At 43.2% G+C, this 25,763-nt stretch overlaps 2 protein-coding genes across 3 annotated transcripts; one reads left to right on the top strand and one right to left on the bottom strand.

The window, feature by feature from the left end:
- Nucleotides 1–3,543: 3,543 nt before the first annotated feature.
- Nucleotides 3,544–21,206, top strand: LOC144654675 (protocadherin Fat 4-like). Its single transcript, XM_078514876.1, has 5 exons — nucleotides 3,544–16,536; nucleotides 16,862–16,923; nucleotides 17,210–17,514; nucleotides 17,964–18,199; nucleotides 18,693–21,206. Exons 1-5 carry the CDS (start codon nucleotides 4,345–4,347, stop codon nucleotides 20,679–20,681), a joined length of 14,784 nt encoding a protein of 4,927 aa, XP_078371002.1. The 5' UTR covers nucleotides 3,544–4,344; the 3' UTR covers nucleotides 20,682–21,206.
- LOC144654746 (putative GTP-binding protein EngB) lies at nucleotides 20,763–25,611 on the bottom strand. Of its 2 annotated transcripts, none has more exons than XM_078514976.1 (6): nucleotides 25,337–25,611; nucleotides 23,762–23,857; nucleotides 23,218–23,375; nucleotides 22,815–22,914; nucleotides 22,553–22,674; nucleotides 20,763–21,666 (listed from the first exon to the last, which is right to left on the bottom strand). In XM_078514976.1, the coding sequence occupies exons 1-6, from the start codon at nucleotides 25,580–25,582 to the stop codon at nucleotides 21,585–21,587; spliced, it is 804 nt and encodes a 267-aa protein (XP_078371102.1). In that variant the 5' UTR covers nucleotides 25,583–25,611; the 3' UTR covers nucleotides 20,763–21,584. The 2 variants fall into 2 exon arrangements, with proteins under 2 accessions (XP_078371102.1, XP_078371103.1); XM_078514977.1 differs by having other exon boundaries at nucleotides 23,762–23,854; nucleotides 25,337–25,610.
- Between the last annotated feature and the right edge of the window lie 152 nt (nucleotides 25,612–25,763).

The raw sequence follows: 25,763 nt of genomic DNA, 5'->3' as shown, positions 1-25,763 counted from the left end.
TTTATAATGTTTCGTGATATGCGATGACACTCCACTTGACGTTCTTCTCTGTGCTAAAACCGGTGTTTTCTGTAGAAGGAGAACAAGAGAGAGCACGATCATAGCACAGTGATATCATAACAGGTCATCGAGGCTCATAGTTTTTGTTTGTGGAAAGCTTTGACTAATACGCCGCGAAAACAAGTATTTTGGTCTCTAAGTCGTCTCTGCAGCAAAGTTTTATTAACGAGCTTGGGGAAACTGGGAAAAAACTTGGCTGCCATTCTGTGGGCTGGAAGTTTCTACTAAAGTCAGGTACGTTCAGACATTTCAAAAGCTTTGATACACGAATGAAACTCGCCAGTAGCAGTAACTGAAAATTTTTTTTCGTTATCACTGATATCAGATGACCAGTCAGAACTGACAAAAAAATCACTTCACATGTACACTTCGATAAACTCGGCTTAAAACTGAAATGTTTCATACTCAGCGTAGAATTGCGTTTCTAGCAAAATTTAGGCTAAGTTTGTAAAGATAGTGGTTCATAATTCCTCTAGTTTTTCAATCTTAGGCATCCATTTTCCTAGGTTTATGACTGCCTCGTTTGTATCTCTCTACATCAGTGTACCTTAGACAAATACTATATCGAGATGTCTTTTGATTAGTTAAACAAGTAGCTGCCACATGCAGTAAAGAATTTAATTCCGGCCAGTGTTTATCACCATCCGAGATTGTTTTTTACACAACCTGAACTTGAACGGCCCACATTATGCAATTGCGAATGCTTTTTCCGAAGAGATGCGAGTCAGGTGTCCTCATGTTTGACAATATTAATTTCTTCACTTATATATCCGCCAAGTTCAACGCCAAATATTGGATTTGCACTGCAGATGAAAACGGTCCGGACGAAAAAACTGTGTCAGGTTTTGCGATTACTCCGGCTTTTCCTTAAGCGATATTCCTGAAAAAATACATCACGCTGATTATCTGTTGCATAAGTCGAGGTTGTCCGGAATTGATGTACGAGCCTCAGTTTGTAAGGACTGTTAGGACAGATAAAGCATGCATGTGTTGTGCAATTTAAGCTGTTGAGGACACGTCCGTCTCTTAATAATCCGAGATTCTTTTTCCAGAGTATCGATTAACAGGAGAGAAATCAGGATTTTTGACGCCATCTGGTTTTCGTGACTAAAAACTGAACAGCAAGCAGTCAACGTGTTGGTGATTTTATTTACGAAAGATTTGTTGTAATTCAGTGGAATCCATGTTTCTTGAATCTCCAAGGAAAATGAATATTGGTTCGGGAAATCGAAAGTTCGAAAAATCGTGGGTAAAATTACCAGTGTTTACCAAGGAAAACGACTTTTGGCTCGAATTGTCGAGCTGGGTTTCGAGAAATCGGAATTCCACTTTAGTTCTAAACTAATTTACTGAAGTGTTGGTTTCCGCGTGAAGCGAGGTCTTTAGAAAAGAGGCCGTGACCGGAAATTCGGGCTAAATTCTTCGCCTTTTGGGGCGCCTCGTTTCTCTCCTTGAACATTTGCAAATAAAACAGAAAATATTGTTTGCAGGAAATGTTCTTCGAACTAAGATGTGTTTCCAAGAAGTGGGAGAAAAGCTCTGCCGCAGGCGCTAGGCCGCAAGCGCATTTAGTGCCTAGTATCGAGGCCTTTTCGTTGCACTTGAGAAGCCCTGGGAACGAGATCGCTAGCAGGAACAAGAGCGCTTTCCTTTTGTATGGAAAACCGGTTGTTTCGGTGGGAATTTAACTGGAACGGGCCTTTCTACTGGAAATTTTTCGGAACAAAAAGAATACCTTCAGAGGTTTTCCTCTTTCTCCGTTTTCCCGGTGTGACCGGAAATTTCCTGTTCCATTTGCTACAACTGAACCAGACCGTTCGTGCGCAGAGCAAGGTCAGCAACTGAACCTAAGAACGCTAAAATTTACCTGTTGAATCGATTCAAATTGATCCAAAATTCCTATCGGGTGTAGATAGAGGTCGTTTCTTCTCTTAGAGCGAGGGTTTTTCCCTTGAACTTTCTTCAAGGCTACACGAAGAAGGAAGATAATATGAAAAAGTTTCACCTTCGATCGCCATGTTTTTTTCCCACCCAGGCTCTTCGCAGTTCTATCAAAACGGGAATTTTCAACAGGAAAAAAAAAACAAAACAAAACAAAAACAAACGGTATTTAGGTTTTTCAAAACAAGAACAAAGACGCAAAAATGAGGCCGGTGAAATTAATTATTCAAGAAACCGTTTACAACTCGGACAAACAAATGAACATAAAAGCTCATGAATATCAACAAAGTCGAAACAAAGAAATTGAATGACTGCTCTGTGAACTAAACCGACCATTCTTTAAGTTAATTGTTTGATCAACAACTATAAAGCCAGGAGAAAGCGGCTTCTTTTAATGTCAAAGGATGCGCAATATTTACTGCTCTAAAACGGCTATCAATCATGATTACATTAATTTGCAAGTGAAAAAGTTTGTAAAACTAATGGTGAAGCAAGTAGGCACTTTCAAAACTTTTGACACGAGGATTATAAAACACTTCGTTTCTTGGCTAAAAAAAGCAACGGAAGAAATCCAAAAAAAGTCCACTGTTTCGATGCAGTATTATATATCTTGTAAATAATCTAATCTGATTAGTATTTGAGAAGTGACGTCATTCGAAGTTTTGTTTCGCCAAAAATAACTGTAAGAACAATATAAATAATCATATGAAATGTTTTATAATACATGGAATGCACTTGAAAAAATATCTCGTGTTATTTTAATAAAACTCATCGATGCCTCGTCTTACTTCTTGTTTTTGTTAAAGATTCCACTTCGAAAAGGTCAATTATTGAACAGAACAGAATAGCTCGTTCTTAATTTGAGTAGCTGGAATCATTGGCAATTAATTTTACTATCACTCATGTATCATAGTTGACATAGAAATAAGATTATATTATATGAGCTAGAATTTTTTGCTTCCTTAATTTTCAAACTCTGTTATACTATATAGCTTTTGATATATAAATATTCCCGTTGCATTGCTAAATCACAACACTGATAAGCTATATCTTCATACATTTTTCATTTTATATTCGTGACTAACTTCAGCACTCTTCAGCGAAACAACTTCCGTCGTTTAATTGCCACTAGTTACGCGAGATTGATTGAGAATTTTCACAAGAAGGCGACACATTATCTGCTCGAAGGAAAGCCACAAAAGTGAACAATTTTAATCCGATTTACCCTGACGTACAGGTCTGACCAATGAAATTGCTCTTTTTACAACGTTTAAAATAAATCTTTAGATTAGAAGTGATAACTTTTAAATCCCCCAAATTCGCGGTTCTGCGTCACAGCAGATTGAAGCAGTGATATTTGCCTTACCGAATAGCTGGCGCGTGAGGTGAATACTGCCTCGAGGTCTTTGTGTCTCTGTCATGGTAGGTGGTCTGTCGAAGAAAAAAATCGTGCTTTAAAAATGTCTTGTTCGATTCAAATGATTTCTCGCTCTTGGTCTTAAATGCGTTCCCCTCTCTGGCCAAGAGGTCAGGTCTTATAGTGCTTTCTTTATGCTCGAAATCCAATCTTTCAATTTTGTGACAATGAACTTGTTTGCGTCCAACTGTTTTTCATTTGTCAGACGTAAATTGATAGCCACTCAAGAAGGTCCAAACGCACGCCCCCTTTGGGACAGAAAACATAACTGACTAAATGTCCGCCGTTTAGTTTCCGGAAAGACGTGATTTTTGAGCACTCTGCCACAGGAAAATTAACTGACAAGAAAAGAAATTTATAACCACACAATAGAAATGTTAACAGGATTGCAAATTCCTCGTTTTCCTGCGTAGAATAGCGTTATTTACAAGAAGGCAGCGAGGAATTTATACAATTTATTTGTTAGGTCACGTGCCTTCATAAAACTCCTCCCACTTTTGTTGTTAGGCTGATACGCGTCACTAATGATTGACAGATCCGATCTTTGCGGCGACTTTGCTTTTGCATGTTCTCATAAATTTTGTCCCGAGAAGTGGAAGTGAGTCACTCGAAATATTCGCTTGGAAACGCGATTTTTCGCATTCTTTAGGTTACGGGAAAGTGTAAGAGATATCGTTGTTTGACTCTGTGGCGTGTAATCATCGGGACGGATCGACGATTTTGCTGAAGTTAGAATTTAGAATGCCGAACACGGGTAAAGTTTCGTATTCAGGCCGTGTAACGCACTAACGGTTTGTGTATTCAATGATTCTTCTGTAGTGACTCTAGACTTTACGACTATGGTCGCTCTCAAGTGTGGAACTGCCTTTCGTCTTTCACTATTATGACACCTGAAATTCTCACGGAATTGACTGAACTCAGAAACGATGGTTAAAGAAGCCCTCGTCGGTAAATCGAGGGACAGAATTCGACATGGGACCTTACTATGGACGTTTGTATGTTTGTATGCAGCGACTTCATCCGTTTCTGCTCTACAATACAGCTTCCATGTCCAAGAAGAATTATCATCGGGAGCCTTGGTCGGAAGGATTAATACTTCATCAGGAGTACCGTACACTTTTGAAGGGAATCCATCAAGATTTACCCTAAATTCTCAGACTGGAGAAATTACCACAGCCTCGCGAATCGATCGCGAGAGTTTGAACTCAAATCCGATTAATTTGCGAGTTCGGACTTCGCCCTCATCATCTTTTATCGATGTGATTGTTCATGTGGACGATATCAATGATAACCCTCCAGAATTTCCTTCGTCGGATTTTCTTGTCAGTATTTTCGAAAATGTGTGGCTTGACAGCGTGTATTCGATAGACCCGGCAACTGACAGGGATGCTGCAGAAAATGGCACCATTGATTATTCCATCATTTCCGGCAACGACGCAGGGAAATTTAAACTCGGCAGGAACACTACTGAATGCGGTGGCTATCACTTGTGTATTATCACCCGAGGAAGCCTTGATCGAGAGGATGTGTCTGTTTATGAGCTGAATATCTCTGCAAGCGATCGAGGAAAACCCTCGCTGCATGCCTATTGTTTGGTAAATATTACAATCGTGGATTTGAACGATAACAGTCCGGTGTTTACAAGAAACTTGTACAATGCTTCAGTGGATGAGAACACTGCTGCTGGTGTTGTGATTTTAACTGTGACTGCAACAGACAAAGATCAGGGCTCGAACGGAGAAATTATTTATTCTTTTGATAATACGGACAGTGATTCGAAAATGTTCGATTTGAATTCAACCACTGGAGTGATTAGAACTCGACAGCCTCTCGACTACGAGACACGAGAGTTTTACACATTTGATGTTCTTGCAAGAGATCAACCGGAAGGTTTGCAGCCGAAGACTGACAGAACTAAAGTTGAAATAACTGTACAAGATGTTAACGATCATGAACCGCAAATTCAAGTATTTTATGCAAATCCTAATGTAATTCCTGCAGAAGTGTTGGAAAATGCTTCTATTGGTACAGTTATAGCGACTGTCATTGTGAAAGATCTTGATGACACTTCCAGTCCAAATGGTCAAATAACAATGTCAGTTTCCAATGCAAATGGAAGTTTTAACTTGGCTTTCAAATTTTCTTCACCGCAGGCAGGCAATATTTATCAACTTCAAACTTCTACACCTCTAGACCGCGAAAGGTTTGCATCTTACAACATCACAGTGACTGCAAATGACAAGGGAAGTCCCAGTCTTAATTCATCGGAACAGGTTTTTGTGTCAGTTATAGATGTCAATGATAAAGCTCCAACATTTGCCAAGCCAAGCTACTCGACATCCATCACTGAAATTGCCCCGAATGGAAGCACTGTGTATCAGATGAAAGCTTTTGATTCCGACACAGGGATCAATGGTAAGATTTCATACTCAATCCTTAGTGGTAATGCTCTGCACTGGTTTCAGATCAACTCTGTGTCGGGCCTCATTACAACCACTGGTCCTCTTGACAGAGAACATTTGCAACAAGTGTCATTGACTGTACTTGCCAAGGACAATGGTATACCGCCACTTAACAGCACCACAGTGGTCACGGTAACAATTGATGATTTCAATGACAATCGTCCAACATTTTCTCACAATATTTATAACGAGACTCTCGCCGAGAACTTTAATCCTGGAACTATCATCACTACGCTGTATGCTAGAGATGATGACACCGGTGATAATGGCAATGTGACATATATGATCGATTCTTCCTCTAAAGAAATATTGGATACTTTTAGCATCACACCATGGACTGGTGTATTAACCACAAAGGTAAAACTTGATCGTGAAGCAAAGAGCTTCTACATCATACCCATCAAGGCCACTGATCATGGAAATCCACCGCTGTCGTCAAGAACTTTCGTACATTTGCATGTTACTGATGTGAATGATAATCGCCCAAAGTTTTACCCTGTCACTTATGTCGAAAGTGTGTTAACGAATACACAACCAAGAGTTATTACTCAAGTAACAGCAACTGATGCCGATGCGGGGACTAATGGGAAGATCATCTATGCCATCGCGAGTGGAGATTATGGAAAATTCTCAATTGATAGCTCCACTGGGGAAATCAAAACCCTTGTTCCACTTGACAGTCAAGTCCGAGGTTTTTACAGGTTGAACATAACTGCCCGAGACATGGGTGGTTTATATGCAGAACAGTCAGCGACAGTTGAGGTCACTGTCCAAGGTCAGTCTGATGACCCTCCCAAGTTTGAATACAACATCTACAACTTCTCGGTGTATGAGAATGTTCCCTCTGGGACATATATTGGAAAAGTTATTGCTACGACAAAAGCCAACAATAACAGCATTCACTACTCTATAGTTTCAGGTGACCCGTATAATTTGTTCCTTGTTGATAGTGCTGGTGGTATTATCATGGTTGATGGACATGTGGACAGAGAAGTGAAAGATAAATACTCCTTAAGTGTTTTAGCCAAGGTGGGAACATTACGCCCCTTGTCAGCAACTACATCAGTGTATATAGATGTCCTGGACAGAAATGACAATCCTCCAGTTTTCAAACATTCTAGTGCGCAAGTGACCATTGACGCTACCTGGCCTGTCGGCAAAAACATTTATCTGGCCTCTGCTTCTGATAAAGATGCTGGTCTGAATGGAGTCGTGCATTATCAGTTGACATCTGATGGCAATCGCCTTTTTAAAGTGAACATGACATCAGGCATGGTTTCATTGGCCAGGAAGATAACCAGTATTGATGATTCTGTATATATGCTGCAAGTGTCGGCATCTGATCAAGGAGCTCCTCCTCTTCACGCTGCCTTTATGTTGACTGTGAAGATTGTCACCAATCACGCTCCAAGATTTTTGTCATCCTCATTTGTTGCTGATATTCCCAGGAATTTGCCAGTGGGTAAGCAATTCCTCCCTGTTGTGGCCGTCGATCCAGACTCCGGCGACAATGGCAGGCTGACTTACACAATTGTGCGAGGTAATGAAGAAGGCCTCTTTGGAATTTCACCAGAAGGACTATTGTACGTAACAAAGCAACTGAACCAAGCAAAGGGATCAACCCAAATTTCAGTTAATGCATCTGACAATGGCACTCCACCTTTCTCCAGTTCTGTCTCACTAACAATTAACATTCAAGATTCAACTGAACACCAAGCCATGTTTGTTAATGACACTTTTACATTTGCTGTAATGGAAAACCAACTCCCGGGTACCAACGTTGGCCAACTGCTTCTCAAAGCTGATGATTCTTTGAAGCACAAGAAGATAGTTTATTCTCTTGTTGAAGCTCAGGGCGATTTTGCAGTTGACTCTGAAACAGGACAGATATTTACAACAAGAATGTTTGATCGTGAGCAGCTAGTCTCACAGAGTGGAAAGAATGTTGTAACACTTCTAGCAAAAGCAGTGTACAATGACACAAGAGCCAGACAAGATTCAGCTATAGTGGTGGTTACAGTTCAAGATGAAAATGACAATCTACCTGAGTTCCGCCGTTCAGTGGTTTATGTGACAGTCCAGGAGTCATCTCAAGTAGGAATCGTGTACAAGGTCATGGCCTCAGACCCTGATGAAGGAGTTAATGCCAACTTCAATTTCTCAATTGTTATTGGACCTAGTCCAGCAGTGTTTTACATTGATCCTGTCAGTGGCGATCTATTTCTGAACAGTTCACTTGACAGAGAAACGGTGGATCATTACACTCTTATAGTTCAAGCCACTGATACTGCTGACGCCTCCATGTTTTCTCAAGTACGTCTGGAAATTATCGTAGGTGATGCTAATGACAATGAGCCTGAATTCAACAAAACATACTCTACAGTCAATGTCTCTGAGAATTTAGCATTATCTTCTCAAATTGCTGTGGTTCATGCAACTGACAGGGACGAAGGTGCCAATTCTGAGATTGCGTATACTATCACGTCTGGGAATTTGGAAGCTGTGTTTGACATTAATCATCTTACAGGAGAAGTGTTTCTCATCAAGCCACTTGACTTTGAAAGGACAAAGAAGTATTCTCTGAACATTACTGCAGATGATCGTGGAAGTCCACCTAAGTCATCTGTGTCATGGCTTACTGTAAATGTCCTTGACGACAATGACAATGCTCCTGTGTTCAACAATCAACCAACCACTATTCATGTTCTGGAGAATGTTACAGTTGGTTCTCAGATTGGCCAGTGTTCAGCAACAGATAAAGACAGTGGTGAAAATGGCCATGTAACATTTAGCATCGACAGTCAGACCCCAATTGAAGAAATGGCTTTTGAGGTGGACCCTAATACGTGTGTGATCACGACAAGACGGCAGCTGGATCGTGAACGTGCGCCATTGTATAAACTTGTTATTAGGGCTATGGACAGTGCAAGTCCTGAATCAATGCAGCTTTCAACAACCAAAGAGATTACTGTTGTGATAAAGGATGTGAATGATAACAAACCTAGATTTGTGACAGCTCCTGCGGTGGCAGTGTTGAATAATTTAGCTGTTAACGATGTTGTGATAACTCTGATAGCCAAGGATCTTGATGCTGGAACCAATGCCCAGGTAACCTACAGCATCAAGAGTGGAAATACCAACCTTTTCCAGTTAAATGCAAACACAGGACAGTTATTAGCCAAATCCTCGTTACCCAACCAGATGAGTTTCCAGCTAACAGTATCAGCTAAGGATGGTGGCGTGCCCTCCCTTAGTACTGACACTACCTTGACAGTGTTCAAGAAGGGTCAGCCAAACAGTGGTCCTACATTCAGCTCTGCAACCTACAGAGGCTCTGTGGATGAAAACAGTGCTAAGGGGACATCAGTGACTCGTGTCCAAGCATCATTTTCACCAAGTATACCCAATGCAAGAATCGAGTACTACATCACCTCCGATTCAAGTAATGGATCATTTGTCCTGAATCCAGGCAGCGGCGTCATTACAACTGCCTTTGAGCTTGACCGTGAACTTTTCTCAACGTCTTTGTTCGTGCTGAAGGTGTATGCAGTAGATTTGAGTGGACCAAGCCCGCGGACCAGCAGTGCGACAGTGGAAATTTCCCTGGTGGATAAGAATGACAATAACCCTATATTTTTGTCCAGTGTTTACAGATCAAGTGTGAAGGAAAACCTGTCACCTGGTGCAAGTGTCATAACTGTTTCCGCTGTTGACAAAGATGATGGCTCCAATGCGAAACTTGGGTATTCCATTGTGAGTGGAAATAATGGTGATGCATTCCAAATAAATACCACGACAGGTGAGATATCCACCCGTAAAGTACTAAATCGCAAGTCTCAAGCAGAGTACAACTTGAATGTGACTGCAACAGACAATGGGAGTCCAGCGCGACACTCAAGCTGTGTTGTCATAGTGACAGTGATTGGCGCCAACAACAATGCTCCTCAGTTTTCTCATCCGTTCTATTCTTTTGATATCCTGGAGGGGACAGCGGTTGGCACTGTCCTGGGGATGGTGACAGCATCAGACAGCGACACTGGATCAAATGCCAAAATCAGCTATAGCATTACAGGTGATCACCAAGATGTCTTCTCTGTGGACCCAATGAGTGGAAGTTTAAAAGTTTCAAAATTGCTCGACAGAGAGGCAGTCGAAATTTACATTCTTAATGTCTCGGCAAGTGACAGTGGTGACCCATCCAGGAGTGCGCACGTGGAAGTTTACATGAATGTGTTGGACAGGAATGACAATGCGCCATTATTTAAACCGAGTGTGTACTCTGCAAGTGTCTCAGAAGCTGCTGGTACGCGCAGCAGTATTGTAACTGTGTCAGCTACTGATAAAGATTTTGGTACCAATGCCCTCCTCACATACACCATACTCTCTGGAAACAATGACCGCACTTTCTCTATTTATCCAAATGGTACTATCTACAACATTAAAGAATTTGACCGCGAGAAAAAGAGTTCGTACTTTCTCACCATCATGGCAAGAGACGAAGCAGTACCTGTGGCAGCACAACTGTCCAGCACCGCAACTGTGACTGTAAACATTGCAGATGTCAACGACAATAGCCCGTATTTCATATCCAGTAATGTCACCCATGTATCTGAGCATGCGACAACTGGTGATATCGTCACTACAGTCTTGGTAGCTGATTTAGATTCAGGAAGTAACAGCAAGATTACCTTCAGTCTAGTCAAGGTTGATGCTTTGGCACCCTTTAGCTTAGGTGCCAGCGATGGTATACTGCGAGTGTCAGGAATCCTGGACCGCGAAGTCAGAGACCGCTACGTTGTCAAGGTGATTGCAGCAGACCAGGGTATTCCAGTGAGACGTGCAGAACTAAAGATGACTGTTATAGTTGATGACTACAATGATCATGCACCGGCATTCCAGCCTGGACCAAGTGAAGTGCAAGTTGATGAGAATATTTCGATTGGAAGTGAAGTGACACGCTTGTCAGCCACGGATGGTGACCAAGGGAGCAATGCAGAGGTGCGCTACGGCATTGTGGCTGGAAATGAGAATGGAACCTTTGAGATGAATTCTAAAAATGGAATCCTGAGTACCATCAGATCCCTGGACAGAGAGACCACGCCCAAATATACCCTTGTCATTCGAGCATCTGATCTTGGGGTACCATCACAGTTCACTGATAAGAATTTGGAGATTGTTTTACTTGACATCAATGATAACACGCCCACCTTCTCTGAAGCTTCTTACACCAGACAAGTTCCTGAAAACCACCTTGTACCCAATGTCATCACAGTGAAAGCTGTGGACAATGATGAAGGAAGAAATGGAAGTGTTACTTATGATATTGTTCATGGTAATGACGGAGGTGTCTTTACAATCGACAGCCAGACTGGTAAAATTGGACTGAGTGTTGCTTTGAACCGAGAGAAGCAGGCTGAGTATACACTAAGAGTGCAGGCTGCAGATGGAGGGACTCCACCCCGTGTGGGAGAAACCAAAATCATTGTGAAAGTAACTGATGAAAATGACAACCCACCTATTTTCCAGCCGGCCCATCTCAGAGCTTCAGTCAAAGAAAACGCTGCTTTGGGCACAAGTGTACTGCAAATGTCTGCAACTGATGCTGATGCTGGAATGAACGGAAAAATCAGCTACTCCCTGGCCATGAGTTTCGACTTATTTAAGATTGACTCTAATACCGGAGAAATATCAACTACAGCTCCCCTCAATCGTGAAGTGACGCCGCTGTACAAGCTGGAAGTGTTGGCCACTGACAAAGGGACCGTTCCTCAGCAGGGGAAAGCTGAGCTAGTTGTAACGGTTGAAGATGTAAATGATTTTGATCCTGTGTTTGGCTCTAGTCAGTATACAGCAACAGTAGCACGTGGGGCTCCGCCAGGTACGTTTGTCGTTATGGTGTCTGCTGCAGATGAAGATATAGGCCCTAATGCTGAGTCAGAGTACACAATAACAAGCGGTTCTTCTGCGGTCTTCACTATTGCTCCAAGAACAGGGATCATCACCGTGTCCCAAACTGTACCCTCAAACGAGTTGCCATATTCATTTACTGTGAAGGCTGCTAACTTGAATGCACCTCAGCGCTCCGACACTACAAACGTCCAAATCAATGTAGTGACGGGGTCATTCCCAGTGTTCCAACATCAGGACCAGAGTGTAAGGGTCTCTGAGCTGGCACCAGTGGGTACTACCTTGGTCACCGTCAATGCAACCGGACATACGGCTTATTTCATTGCTGCGGGTAACGTTGGGGATGTGTTTGAGCTGGACAAAGTTCGTGGAGAGTTGAAGATCAAGTCCCAATTGGACTATGAGCAGCAGAAGAACTATACAGTGGTCATCGGTGCCAAGGATGGCAGCAGCCAGCCACTCTCGGGCTTTGTCACAATCCATGTGGAAGTCATTGATGAGAATGATAACTCCCCTGTGTTTAATCAGAGCATTTATCGAGCAGACATTCAAGAGGAGCTTCCTGTCAATACAACAGTACTGTGGGTGTCGGCGTCTGATGCTGACTCGGCGGCCAATGCAGAGGTGGATTATAAACTGGTGCCGGGTAACAGCCAGGCGAGCTCAGCTTTTGCAGTTTCAGCCAAGACCGGACGCATCTCTACCAAAGTCCAACTCGACCATGAAAAAATCTCTACGTACACTTTTAAGGTTCGCGCTGAAGATGTTAAAAACAGATCCATGGCAAGTGAAGCTGTTGTTGTAGTCAATGTCCAAGATATCAATGACAACTCCCCCGTGTTTGAAGATCCTTTGACAGCCTCTGTTTACGAGAATGTTTCTGTGAGTAGCCTCGTGGCTGTGCTGCACGCACGGGATGCTGACACTCAGATTGGTTCCCAACTGCAGTTTGGCTTTGCTGCCGGTGGAAATCCAGACGGTGCCTTCAGTCTTGATACAAACAGTGGCAGATTAACAGTGCAAAAGGCCTTGAATCGAGAAGAAAAATCCCAATACACACTGAAAGTGACAGTGAGTGACTCGCAACACACAACAACGGCCAACTTCACTGTTATTGTCTTGGATGTTAATGACAGTCCACCAAGATTCCTCTCAAATCCTCTAACACACCAAATCCCCGAAAAATTGCCAATTGGAGCAGCTGCACTGAACGTGAGCGCTGTCGATGATGACGTGGGTACCAATGCTGAAATCCTGTACACTATTCTTCCTTCTCCTGCAAGTGACATCTTCACTATAGATCGCCAGACGGGCGTTTTACGCCTCAATAAAGTGCTTGTGTACAAGAAACCAAGCGGCGCTGGAAACGAGAACTTTTACAACGTGACAGTGAGAGCGAGAAATTCGTATCCGCCATTCGAAGAGGAAACAGTGCAGGTCATTGTGGAGGTGACTGACATTAATGACCACGCCCCTGTATTCACGTCTCTTTCGTATGACTTCTTCGCCATTAGTGGCACAACAGCCGGCGCGACAGTTGGGCGCGTGGAGGCGGTTGATGATCAAGATACTGGTGCAAATGCACTTGTACGTTACGATGCAGTCAGTGGAAACGGATCGTCGTGGTTTAACATTGACCCAGCTAGCGGCAATGTCACTGTCGCAAGGCGCCTTGATAGTCTGGGTCTGTTCTACTTGCGGGTCAGGGCTCGGGATTCGGGACAACCTGTCAAGGAAACCTTCGCCAATCTTTACGTAGAAGTTGTCGAAAACAACAACAATGCACCGAGTTTTCCGGCGGGCGAGTACCAACCTAACGTACGGGAAACAGCTGCCGTAGGAGAAGAAGTTTTAAAAGTTACTGCCACAGATGGGGACACCGGAACAAACGGCCAAGTTTTCTATCACATAGAGAGCAGTAACCCGCCAGGATATTTTGGAATTGGTCGGAAGAATGGTTCTGTCTTTGTGGTGAAGCCTCTGGATTTCGAATTTTCCAAGGAATTTGTACTCAGCGTCGTGGCAACCGATGGTGGAAAAATTCCCCGTTCAGACACAGTAACAGTACGAATTACACTCTTGGACGCAAACGACAACCGACCTGTTTTCACAAGTCAAGAATACCATGGATACATAGCAGAGAATACAGCTCCCGGGGCACTGATAACTACTGTAACTGCTTCAGACCCTGATCAGGATGACGATGGACGCGTTGTGTACAGCATCACCAACACGGATCTTCTGGGCTCATTTGAAATCAATCTAGACAGCGGTGAGATCAAGAGCAAGGTCACGTTCGACTACGAACAACAACAGTTGTACGAATTGACCATTCTGGCCAAAGATCAAGCAACGTCTCCATTAGAGTCACAGCCGAAGGCCAAAGTGTTTGTTCACGTTACCAGTGTAAATGAGTACACACCGAAGTTTAACATGTCTCTGTTCCAGGCTTCTGTGGCCGAAAACGCACCAATTGGACAGTCTGTGACCCAAATATACGCCACAGACCAGGACCAGGGTCCGGATGGTGAGGTAGTTTATTTGCTGGTCGGAGAAAGTAACAACTTAGGATTCAGCATAGATCGCTCCACTGGGGTTTTGATCGTCTCCGGGAAACTGGACAGCGAGCAGTTTGGGATTGTAACGCTTCGAGTGCTCGCCAAGAATGCGTTACAGACAAGCGTGACACCTGACACTAGTGATCTGGCAACGATAATTGTGACAGTCACGGACGCTAATGATGCTCCCCGGTTCCTCAAGAGTGTATACTATGCCAGAGTACAGGAAGAAACGAATCCTGACCAGTTTGTTACTAATGTCACAGCTGTGGACGATGACATTGCCAATCAGCCGAAAGTAGAAAGGATAGAGTACAAAATTTCCGCCGGAAACACGGGTGGTGCTTTTAAAATCGATCAAATTACAGGCACAATAAGGACAGTCAAGAGGCTGGACCGAGAGACCATTCCACAGTACCGTCTGACCGTCACTGCCACGGACCAAGGGGTGCCTCCCATGTCAGGCAACGCTACTGTCATTGTCAATCTTGATGACGTCAACGATAATCCACCTCGCCTTCCTGTCGACTTTACGGGCATGGTCAAGGAGAACAAACCCGCTGGTACAACTGTAGTGACGTTGCAGCCTCAAGACCGTGATGTGGATCCCAATCGAGGTCCTTATACCTTCACCATCAGTGGCACCAACTACGGAAAGTTCCAGTTAAACAGCGCAAGTGGTGTGATCACAACTACAGCTGAGCTGGACCGAGAGGCAGTCTCATCTTACAACTTGTCTATCAAAATCGCAGATGGTGGGTCTCCTCAGCAGTCTGCCGTGTCTGTCTGCCGGATTCTTGTCGAGGATGTAAATGACAACCCCCCTCGGCCGACCTCACGTGTAGTGCACGTGAACAGTCTAAACAGCTTCGCATCCGGGCTAGTAGCTAACGTCCAACCTGACGACCCGGATGTCAATGACGTCTTGACGTGCAAGATTCTACAGAATAGCAATGGATTGTTTAGTTTCCTTCCGAGAAGCTGTAATCTAATCACAAACAACAAATACGATGGAAGTGCTAAACTGGATTTGGTAGTGAACGCATCTGATGGCAGATCGGCAGTTTCGTACAATGTCGAGGTGCGCTTTGTCGCTTACAACTCCTTAACTGTCAACAGCAGTGTAACTGTGCGAGTGAGGGAAGCAAGTCCAGAGAAGTTCCTATCACAATCCTATCAGAATTTCTTGAATGCCATCAACCTCATTCTGCCACAGGGTTTCCTGTCGCAACTCTTCAGCGTCAAGTCTGTTCCAGGTGGTTTTGTCGACTTGTCGGTCGCCGCAAAAAGAACGGACGTTTTCAAATACATGTCAAGGGAAGCGCTCTCTGACTTGCTGAGCAGAAACAAAGCTGATCTGGAAAGAAACGGTAAAGTTCAAATCCAAAACGTGGACTACACACCTTGCACTGCAAACAGCCCGTGCCAACATGGCGGCGAGTGCACCAGTTATATTCAAACTCTGGGAACAACAACAACCGTTGATTCTGTACCCGTGATATTCCTGTCTGTGGATTACGATTGGCGTTTCAAGTGCGTGTGTAAACCCGGCTACATCGGAGAGACGTGTGAGATAAGCGAGAAGGGATGCAATTCTAAACCTTGCAAGAACGGAGCTACCTGTGTGGAGAAAGATTATTCGTACGAATGCCGGTGTCCAGCCGGTTATAACGGAGCCAATTGCGAAAATGATATCAACGAGTGTACACAGAATCCCTGCAAGAACAACGGACGATGCGAGAATCTTGTCGGCAGTTACAAGTGTCACTGCAAGCCTGGTTACTTGGGAGTCAACTGCTCGTCTGGTTTCGACTTCTGCCGAGTATCATCTTCGGCCAATAGCTGGGCGCAACCCAAGTGCACATGCGATTCTGGGAAGGCGTGCCAGTGCTCGTGTATCGGGTTTGAATCTGTGTCATATCTCAAGCTACCAACTCTGGAGAGCCTACAACAAGGAGCGTTCAACAATATCACTTTCGAGTTCTCTACGTCCAAGAGCGATGGTTTGTTGTTATACAACACGGACGGGAAGTATAAGAGAGATTCAGATTTCATCGCTTTACAGATCATCCGCGGAAAGATCCAGATGTCGTTTAACCTCGGATATGCCAGGAGTGCAAGTGTTGTGGAACATGACAAGACTGTGGACGATGGAAAGTGGCACAGGGTCACAGCCATTAGAAACGGCAAGGTGAGTACATGTTTGTTCAACAGTTATTTTCTCCTAACAAGTTTAATACATTGTCAACCAGTCAAGTGACGAGAATTTAGAAAATCATCAAGAACGCATAGTCTTGATGAACTACCTAAATCTCATTAATAAATTAAAAGAAATTTGTGGTATAACTAATGAGAATTGATCTTTCATAGTAATCATGAAATGGGTAGCTCCTAGTTTGTGCGGATTGCATTACGTATCCTTGCACACCCTTGTATGAACAAAGGAAATCTTCAAATTATCGATTATTTAGTACCTTTACAACATTAATTTACTGAAACCTTGCATTGTTTGGCAGGTTGGCGAAGTGACTGTTGATTCCGCCGCTAAAGTGACAGTGACATCTGAAGGACAGCTAGAGTAAGTATCACGTAATGCTTGTGATTAAAACGAAAGTTCTCCTTTCCTTTAATAACTATTCAGGCAGGCAAGTCGCGAGAATACACAATCTGATCATCTCTGGAAAAATATCTCGACCAAAAACCGAAATCTCTCACAGAGCATCTTAGAAAATGTATAGACACAAGTGATGAGAATTTTCAAGGCAATCTTGGGGATAAAAAAACTTCACAGTACTCTTTTGCCACACCATTGCTCTAATAAGTTAGAAATCTATTCTGACGGAGGCCCTTGTTGTTCTGTGCAGGAAACTGGACTTGAACAACTCGCCATTGTTTTTCGGTGGTGTAAAGGATTTTGATCGTTCGCTTGATCACCCTGGCCAGCATATTCAGACCGATGATTTTCTGGGCTGCATGCGGAACGTGTTCATAAACGGCAAGAAACTGGACCCGAACAGTGCCACAGAGTCCGCTGGCATTACTGACCGCTGCCCTCGGCTAGACCAGTGTGCCTCTGGGCCGTGCAAAAATGGCGGGAAATGTATGGATTACTGGTTTGATTACGTTTGTGAGTGCGCGGATGGATTCAGCGGGAGGAATTGCGAAAAAGGTAAGTGGACGGGACGGGGCCGGGGTGGGTAGGGGGAGAAACCCTTCGAATACCAGAAATGAAACCATATCTCCCAGTTACTTTCGCCTGTCACCACATATTTTTCTTCAGTTTCAAAATTCAAAGACCTAAACTGGGAGCCCCTCATGCGATCATAGTTAATCATTTTGCATGCGTATAAAAGCAAAGTATTCAAATATATCTTACTGTAAGACTGGTTCCTGTTGCGATTATTTCAGAACACGTACAGAAAATTAGAGTTTATTTGTCAGATCAGCGGTTTCTGATTTCGTGGACCGCAGAATATCGAGAGATTTTGTTTAGTACTGTACCATGTTAAAGTTTCTACTTTCAATTTATGAACACAGATAAAGGTTCCTTCTTGAGCGCTAGTTTCTTACAAGTTTTCTATACAGTGTTTAACAGTCTGTATCTTTACTTTCTTGCAGAAGTAACACCAGTAAAATTCAGCTCAGACGGCTTCTTGGCACTACAATTCAAGGACAGTTATCGCCGCGAGCAGCAACGCAAAGAACGAGAAAGCAATTCAGCTCGAAAGAGGCGAGCAGTGTCTTCCAGCAACGAACAGTTTTCCGTCAGATTCCGCACTCGAAATGCCAACGCTCTTCTGTTTCTCGCCAGTGATTCAACCACTACTATTGCGTCAGGCTACACTGTCTTGGAGGTGGGTTGGATTGTAGCTATTAGAGTAGACCATGTCTCAGCACAGAATAGAGCGCTTTCCAAAATTGTGTTTACTTTGGTTTTTCTTGTATATTGTGCTCGTGCAAATCATCGAAACAAATTTAAGCTTGTGCAGCTTTTCCCGCCGTTTACGTGTTTTCCTGCGCTTGCTTGAAGTTGCTTTAATATTTGCCCCCGCGTTTACCACTGTTTACATCTGATGTTTTCCCGCCTTTTTTTCACGGGTTTCATGTTTCCCCGCCTTTTTTCCACAGGTTACATGTTTTCCCGCGTTTTCTTGAAGTAACATGTTTTCCCGCGCCAGCTATCGGTTACTTGATTTCCCACCGTTTTTACGTTTTCCCGCGCTTGCTGTAGGCGAGATGAACACGTTTTTGCCTCGAGTTTTACTCAGTTTGCTAAGTTTTGTTGGACTGAAACTTCAGTTCTTTTATTAACAGTGATGCTGATTTTACTATCTCTTTGTCTGACAGATAAAATCTGGCAACCTCAAGTACAGTTTCGGCAATGGAGGCAACGTTGGCAGTTTTACAATCCCTTCCAGTGTGTCAGATGGCGAGTGGCATAACGTGACTGTCATCCACCACGGCAAGAGCGTGACTGTCACGCTCGACGGCGACTCTGAGACCAACTTATTCGACAGTTCAGCGCACGACTTTCTTGGAATGAATATCCAGAGTTGGTTCTTGGGTGGGTACAATTCGTCTATCTCGGGTCTAAACCTGGCGAGTTTCTCTGGCTGCATGGAAGACCTAAGCATTGATGGTCTTCATGTGTCTTTTTCGGGACCGAACAAGTTCGCTGTTATTTCATCTCGAGGCGGCTCAGTGGACGAGGGGTGTGACGGAAGTGGTGGATGCGCTTCGGTTCGCTGCACAGACCCGGATAAACCTTACTGCTTTGAAGAGTGGGAGCTGGCTACCTGTATCAGCGACAAACAGTGTAAACCGAATCCGTGCGGAGTCAACGGAACTTGTCTACCACAGAAGGACGGTACTTATATTTGCATGTGCAATGGGGAGTTTAAAAAGTGCCCTGAAACTGGTTCACGTGACGGAGGTGACGAGAAAAGTTCTCTAAGCCCTGGAGTGATCGCGGCTATAGCTTTCTTTGTGGTGTTGTTAATATTAATAATCGTGGCAGTAATCTTTGCTCGTCGTTATCGACTGCGGCAGAAGGCGAACAACAAGACCGTGGCGGATTTTGACGCGGCAACCGGAGCTGAGGTGGCCGCGGATGTCCAAGACGCCTCGCAGAGGACCTCTCCCTCGCACAGCAGCGATGACAGCGGCGTGGTAATCCGTAATCCGAGTCAGAAGTCGCTGACGGATTTACGGCAGTCGACACTTCAGAACGGAAAGGACATCATCATACACAACGTCGGCGCCCCGGAAGATTATCAAATCAAACTCACAAAATCCCAGGAGAAAATCGACCCGGGTTTCTCCGAATCTGACGGGGAATTTATCGTGCGGAATGAACTAGCTTTGGGTAAGGAAGTCCCTATCGATATTGGAGATGTATCGAGGTTGTCAAGGACTCCTAACCATCGGAGCACCCCACTTGAAAAAGAAAACACTCGATCGGTACCGTCAAATCATAGATCAAGAAATCGCGAGAGAAAAATACCAAATCCTCACTTCAGACATGGCATGGATAAGCGGCAACAGCTATCAAGAAGCATCCTGGACCCGAGATTACGCGGACCGTCAAATCCGCCGCCTTCGCGACGCTTTCGGAAGGGTTCGCTAGGATCGTCGAGTAGCGATGAAATGCCGGATTTCTCCGACGCGGGTCGCAGATCCGATGACAACTCCGAAAGACTGGAACATTACGATATCGAAGTTGCTAGCCTCGGCTATAGCGAAGTTTCTTACCAATACGATCCTAACACGTTCAAAGACAAATCGTTGAATTGTCGTGAGCCGCCCGGACTATCTGCGGCAGAGATCGAGAGACTTCGGAAGCAGCCACCGTCGGGAAGCTTGCTCGATGCAGTGTCTTCCATAAGCGACGAAGACGCGCCGACAATCGATAAATTGTCGAGCGTTATGGAAGTTCCCGATGATTCAAGTGAAAGCTCCGATGATACTTTTACATGCAGCGAGTTTGAATACGACAACGATGAACCGAGCAACGAGGACAATTTCCGCGGAAGTATGGTATTCTCGAAGCTTAACGATGTAAATACGAAAGAGAACGAAGATAACCCGAAGAATGAAACCCGCGAGGGCCGAACTTCTCACAGAGGCTCTCTCAGCACGTTGAACATGAGCGACGAAGAGATATTGCCAAACGCTTTGAACCCTAAGCCAGCAAATGGAAAGAAAGATTTATTCAACTGGGACGATGTGTTAAACTGGGGATTACGGTATCACAATCTTCGTGGAGTCTATAAGGACATTGCACAGCTCAAGGATTCCGCGGGACCTCCGAAAAATAAGGACGAGGAATATGTATAACGGAAGACAAGATGTTGTTATTTTTTGTAGTGAACTTTTTATTTATTGAGATTTTATCTAGTGAGTAAAACACAAGATGTACATAGCGTGTTTGTAGTTTTATTTCTTTTTATAAGGAGAAACGTTTCTGTTGTTTTGACTTGTGTAGAAATTTGACTAAATCAGGCTTAAAATACATTCGTAAGTTTTTTTTGAAAGACTAAACCGTGGACAGTTTTTTATTAAGAAACTTCAGTTAAAGGAGTTAAACTTTGCATGGGTTTCAAAAACTCTGTGGTTATACGTGTATTAGATATCCATGTTTACGTTACGTTTTCATCGTCTTTCCGAACTGTTTTCTTATCAACGTTTTCTTATCAATTTTCAACGTTTCTAATGTTCACTGCTCAGGAACGTTTTGCAAGCTCAAGATTTTTTAAAATAGTAACGGAATAATTTCCGCTTGCAAAATAGAACAAAGAGTTATATTTGTACAGAATCAAAACAAATGCTGAAGAATGCTGATTAAAGTATGTTTTATATAAATGTTGTCTCCACAGAGAATATCAGTGGATCTGTTTAAAGTACCTATTAGTAATCTTCTTTTCAGGGTCCCCACTCCCAAAGAAAGGAGGGTCTCGGGGGCTCTGAGGCTTTATCCTCTAAGAACCCAGAAAAAATGTCGATTCTTGTTAATTGAAGCCCTAAAGAGCCGTGGAGCTCTGGAGTACTATTTTTCCTGTCTTGGAACGCTGTAATTTAGAGGGCAGGGCCCAGAAGCGGAGCCCTTTTTGTCCTTGACTTTAAACCACCATTTCTTTGAATACGTATCAACTAGCTCGTTGTAAAATCGCTCTTCTCTGTTACATTCTCTCCTTGCTGTTTACAGAGGGGCTTTATATCTTCTCTTCCATTCATTTTCCTTCACCAGTTTTGGCTATTTTTCACTCCGACATTCAGACAGATGAAATATCTCAACTCTGATAATCCCGTCTTCTCTTTAGCACTGAAAAGAGAAATAGAATGGTTTTACGAATTTCTCGGGTAAACAAAGTAAACAGACGCAAAATTACTACCCCCCCCCCCCCAAAAAAAAAAAAAAAAAAAAATCAATACTGATGACGTAGCTCTTCAGAGATGCTTGCAGTTCACTGATTGGTTGTTACTTGCACGCGAAGAAAAAAAACAACAACGACCAATCAGAGAGGCCACAGCGATCTCTGTAGAGTTTCATCATCGCTGCTTTTACTTGGGCTAACGCAAGAAAATGTACAACTTCGTGTTTTCTTTTTACGCTGGGATCAAACAAGCGCGAGTTTGAGTATTACCGGTAATACCCTTTATTAATTTTTCAAGGGTTGGACGAAAATTTTTGCTTGTTTGACAGGCAGATCAACTCGCGGCCTCAACCGTATTCTCAGGGACCTTTCCCTCCCGTCACCTGGAGCCAGAGGGGACGGGAAGGAGTGGACCCTGAGAACAAGGTTGCCCTGGCTTCTTAAATCCTTTGATGGTGCGTAAAAGTATTAAAGTCGATATGAGTTCTTTTCCCATATCTTTGTTGACACTTGGCAGGTGATCATTTTCTCTGGTCTCCTCTGTGGTAATTGGTTGGATCGTCACGCGATGCTCCTCCCAGAGAAGCGTGGTGTGACGACCCAGATAACAACTGCAATGGAGACATGTCACGCACTGCCATCTCAGTTTTTATACTTCTGCAGACAAATTCATATTAGGGGATGAATTTCTGTAAAAAATGAAAACACTTTGAAGTAGTGAAAAATAAAAACTGTATCCACTTTATCTCGTTTTTTTTAAGGTTGTTAAACAAATACTCAAAATTTTAAAACAAGCACATGTACCATCAATTAAATTCACTTCTGATAACTAACCTTACAGGAAATATATGGGGAAAACAATTATTCAATCCAAACTTGTCTTTTATTTTGTAAACTTCTTCAATCATCTTCTGATGTTGTAGTTTTGGAAGCTTGTCCATTTTTGTCAAAATTACCTAAAACAATATCATAAGCAGAAAATGGATCAGTCGATGAACAATTTCCCTAGTCACCTGTTTTTTGTTAGTAAAGTTGCTTGCCAAACTGAATGTCAATGGATATATATACCGATAAATTATTGTGTGACAAAATTTACCTGAAAAGAACCGCCAAACTCTCCCATCATTTCAAATGCTATCAGATCATTTTTCTTGATTCCAACTTTTCCATCAATAAGGAGGCAAACACTTCTCAACCTAAATAAAATTATAATTTAACAATTTAGTCCCTAACCACCTCAAAAAAGGTCTGACATTGGAAATTCCAAGGGGAGGGGGTTCAAAAGCCAGTTTTTAAAGGAAAGTATTTCCTTCATAAATTTATAAAATAATATAATATGAATTATTGAACAAATTTCTTTGTCTACATAACTGGTTGTGTTTGTGCTATATATTTTGATTTGATGTAACAGCAATCAAAAACTCTTCACATGGGTACTTGTAAGGTAAATTGATTTGATGGAGGGAAATCATATTTGACAAGTCATTCATTAAACTTACTCTTTCCCAGCCCGTTCTTCAAGGTATGTTTCTGCAACTTTGACAAAGTGCTCAGTACCACGTGTGCTTCCTAAGCCTGTCACATAACCATAACCTGGAAGATCCACTAAGTACATCTTTGAACTGATATTGAAGAAATTAATAAGTCGTGTGTGGCCCTATTACAAAATAAAAACAGTGATGTCAGTTATTTTTGCATGTCTTACTCTGCAATTTGAAAGCCACAAACACTTTTGTTATCCTTTTTAAGAGAAATAGTACACAAATAATTGTTTGCTGTCCAGAGCACTTGCTCATATTTCAGTTTTCCCACAGTCTTAGCTGTCATTCGATGGCTTTCTATAAAAAATTAGAGAGGGCACTATCAGAGTAAAAGAGTCTTGCCCAAGAACACAATGGGTACTAATCGTTAGCCTCTAGGCCATTAGACCTTCCTCCTCACATGCCCTGTGCCTCCTCATAAATCAGTCAGTTAGGGAAAAGAGGCTGAATAGCTATGCATGGCTAACTAAGGGTAGATAAGTAGATGCATATTTATACATACAGGTTTTTTAGATGTCTTGACAAGTTTCTTTTGGTTCAAAAGTGCATTTATGAGAGAGGATTTGCCAACACTAGTCCTTCCAATAAAGGCAACCTGCTGGTACAAAAAACAACTCCATTTGAGGACCTAGATGGCATGCAAAGAAGAGCTATTATTTATTCTTGGTGGGATATTTTTTTGTGTAACAACACTCAGATTACAGTCTTACTGGTAAAAAGGTAAAGCCTGAAGTTGAACCAAGTGGCTCATCAGGCCAGAGCTTATCCCAGTTTCTGAAGCGTTAAGCGGCTAGAAGTATTACTACTCCCCCCTGGATGGGATTCCAGTGCATCGCAGGGTTACCCCCCAGTAGTAAATTTGCCAGTACCCATTTATGCACCTGGCTGGAGAGAGGCACTGTGAGAGTAAAGTGTCTTGCTTGTTAAATTTAATTCAAATTTCCTGCATTCTGAGAGTCAGTTTAAGCCTCACTCCTTTATAGAGGGGACCTTTGTGGCCCATAGGGTGGTGCAGACGCACCCATCACAACCCCCCTTGCCTATGGCCCTGATCTTTTCTAGGATATTTCCTGATCCCCCTAAAATGCAGTGATCCTGTTACAAAACTGGTATTCCCTAAATGTTTGTGTTGGGGCGGCGGTAATAAATTATTTTTTTAAGAAGTTATGCGAACGAGGCGAAAGGGTCAACACATCTATCAACACAATGCAGAATGACCCTTTCGCCTCGTTTGTATGTCAAACCGCTGACAACTCCAATAACAGCTATTATGTATCCCTCCCCCAAGTAGGCCCTGGGACAAACCCCAAGGGAAGGTCATTGTTATGCATGTATGTGTTCCAGTTCAATATTTTTACCCTTGGTACAATGCACTGAGACGTATGTAAAGTGCGTGCTAAGAACTGTTATTATTATTACTAGTAATACGTACTCGCGGCCCGCGGCTTTGGGGGGGGGGGGGTGGAGTGACCGGGTGTGCCGTCGGAGCCCCCCCCCCCTCCCCCTCTCTGTCGCGGGACGTTATTATATTCATTTTGCTTTTTTCGGGCTGAAGAACGACGGCAAGAGGATTCACCCTCCGCCCACGCACCCCTGTGCATGAAGGTAGCCTGAATAGGCGTTGAGGGAGTATTAGTGGAATCAGTGTTAGTTTAATCTGAGGAAACGATGAAAGGCTCAGGATTCGCCCACAAAAGAAAAAAGAAGAAGAAAAAACCTAGCCGGATCGACCCCGCCCTCAGTCCCGAAGATCTGATTTGAGTTCGACGCCACCCATGAGGCCACCAGCGCGCGGCTGTGTGACGTCATTTCCGCAGACACCAACTCACAAATATATATATATATATATACGTACTCCGAGATTCTCCCGCCTGAGCCCTTTGAGGGACAAAATTACCCCCGCTACGCTCGGCCTCCCGCTTCGCGAGGAATTATTATTATTATTATTATTATTATTTGGTATTTCTCTTTTTTCTGGTGTACGGTTATACGACATAATAAATACAAAACAAAGGAAATACCATATTGTACCAAGGGTTGAATTTAACCACAACATGTACATTAAGCAGGACATCACCTCTGGTAATTTAAGTTTTGGAGCATCTTCCAATTTCAGGGCAGACCCCTGAAAAGTGGCTTTTGGACCAAGCAACTCAAACTCCCTGTCTGCTCTATCTAGAGCTCTTCTGGTCGGGTTAAAACCTGTATCAGACCCTTGCACTCCAGATAAGGCATTCTGACTATGAAATCTCCCTGGCGAAAGACGCAAAGCTTTCTTGCAGCGGAGAGCAAACCCAACAAATCTCCCCTGACAGCCTCTCATATCCTCTCTTATTATTCAACACATGCGCGCGCTGCCCATATATGGTCAAAATGTTAACGATATCTGTCATCCGTACATAACATTCCTCGGTATCGTGTGCAGATTCGTCCGATCTTTTCGCTGCATATTACCTTTCTTCTCATGGGTTTCTTCATTTGTCAATAATACAATTTCTCTCATC

This window comes from Oculina patagonica, chromosome 5 (assembly GCF_052425735.1).
Source record: "Oculina patagonica isolate OP01 chromosome 5, crgOcupat, whole genome shotgun sequence".
NCBI classification, from domain to species: domain Eukaryota; kingdom Metazoa; phylum Cnidaria; class Anthozoa; order Scleractinia; family Oculinidae; genus Oculina; species Oculina patagonica.
Note: the sequence above shows the minus strand (reverse complement) of the source record. Positions and strands in the feature narration are given on the sequence as shown.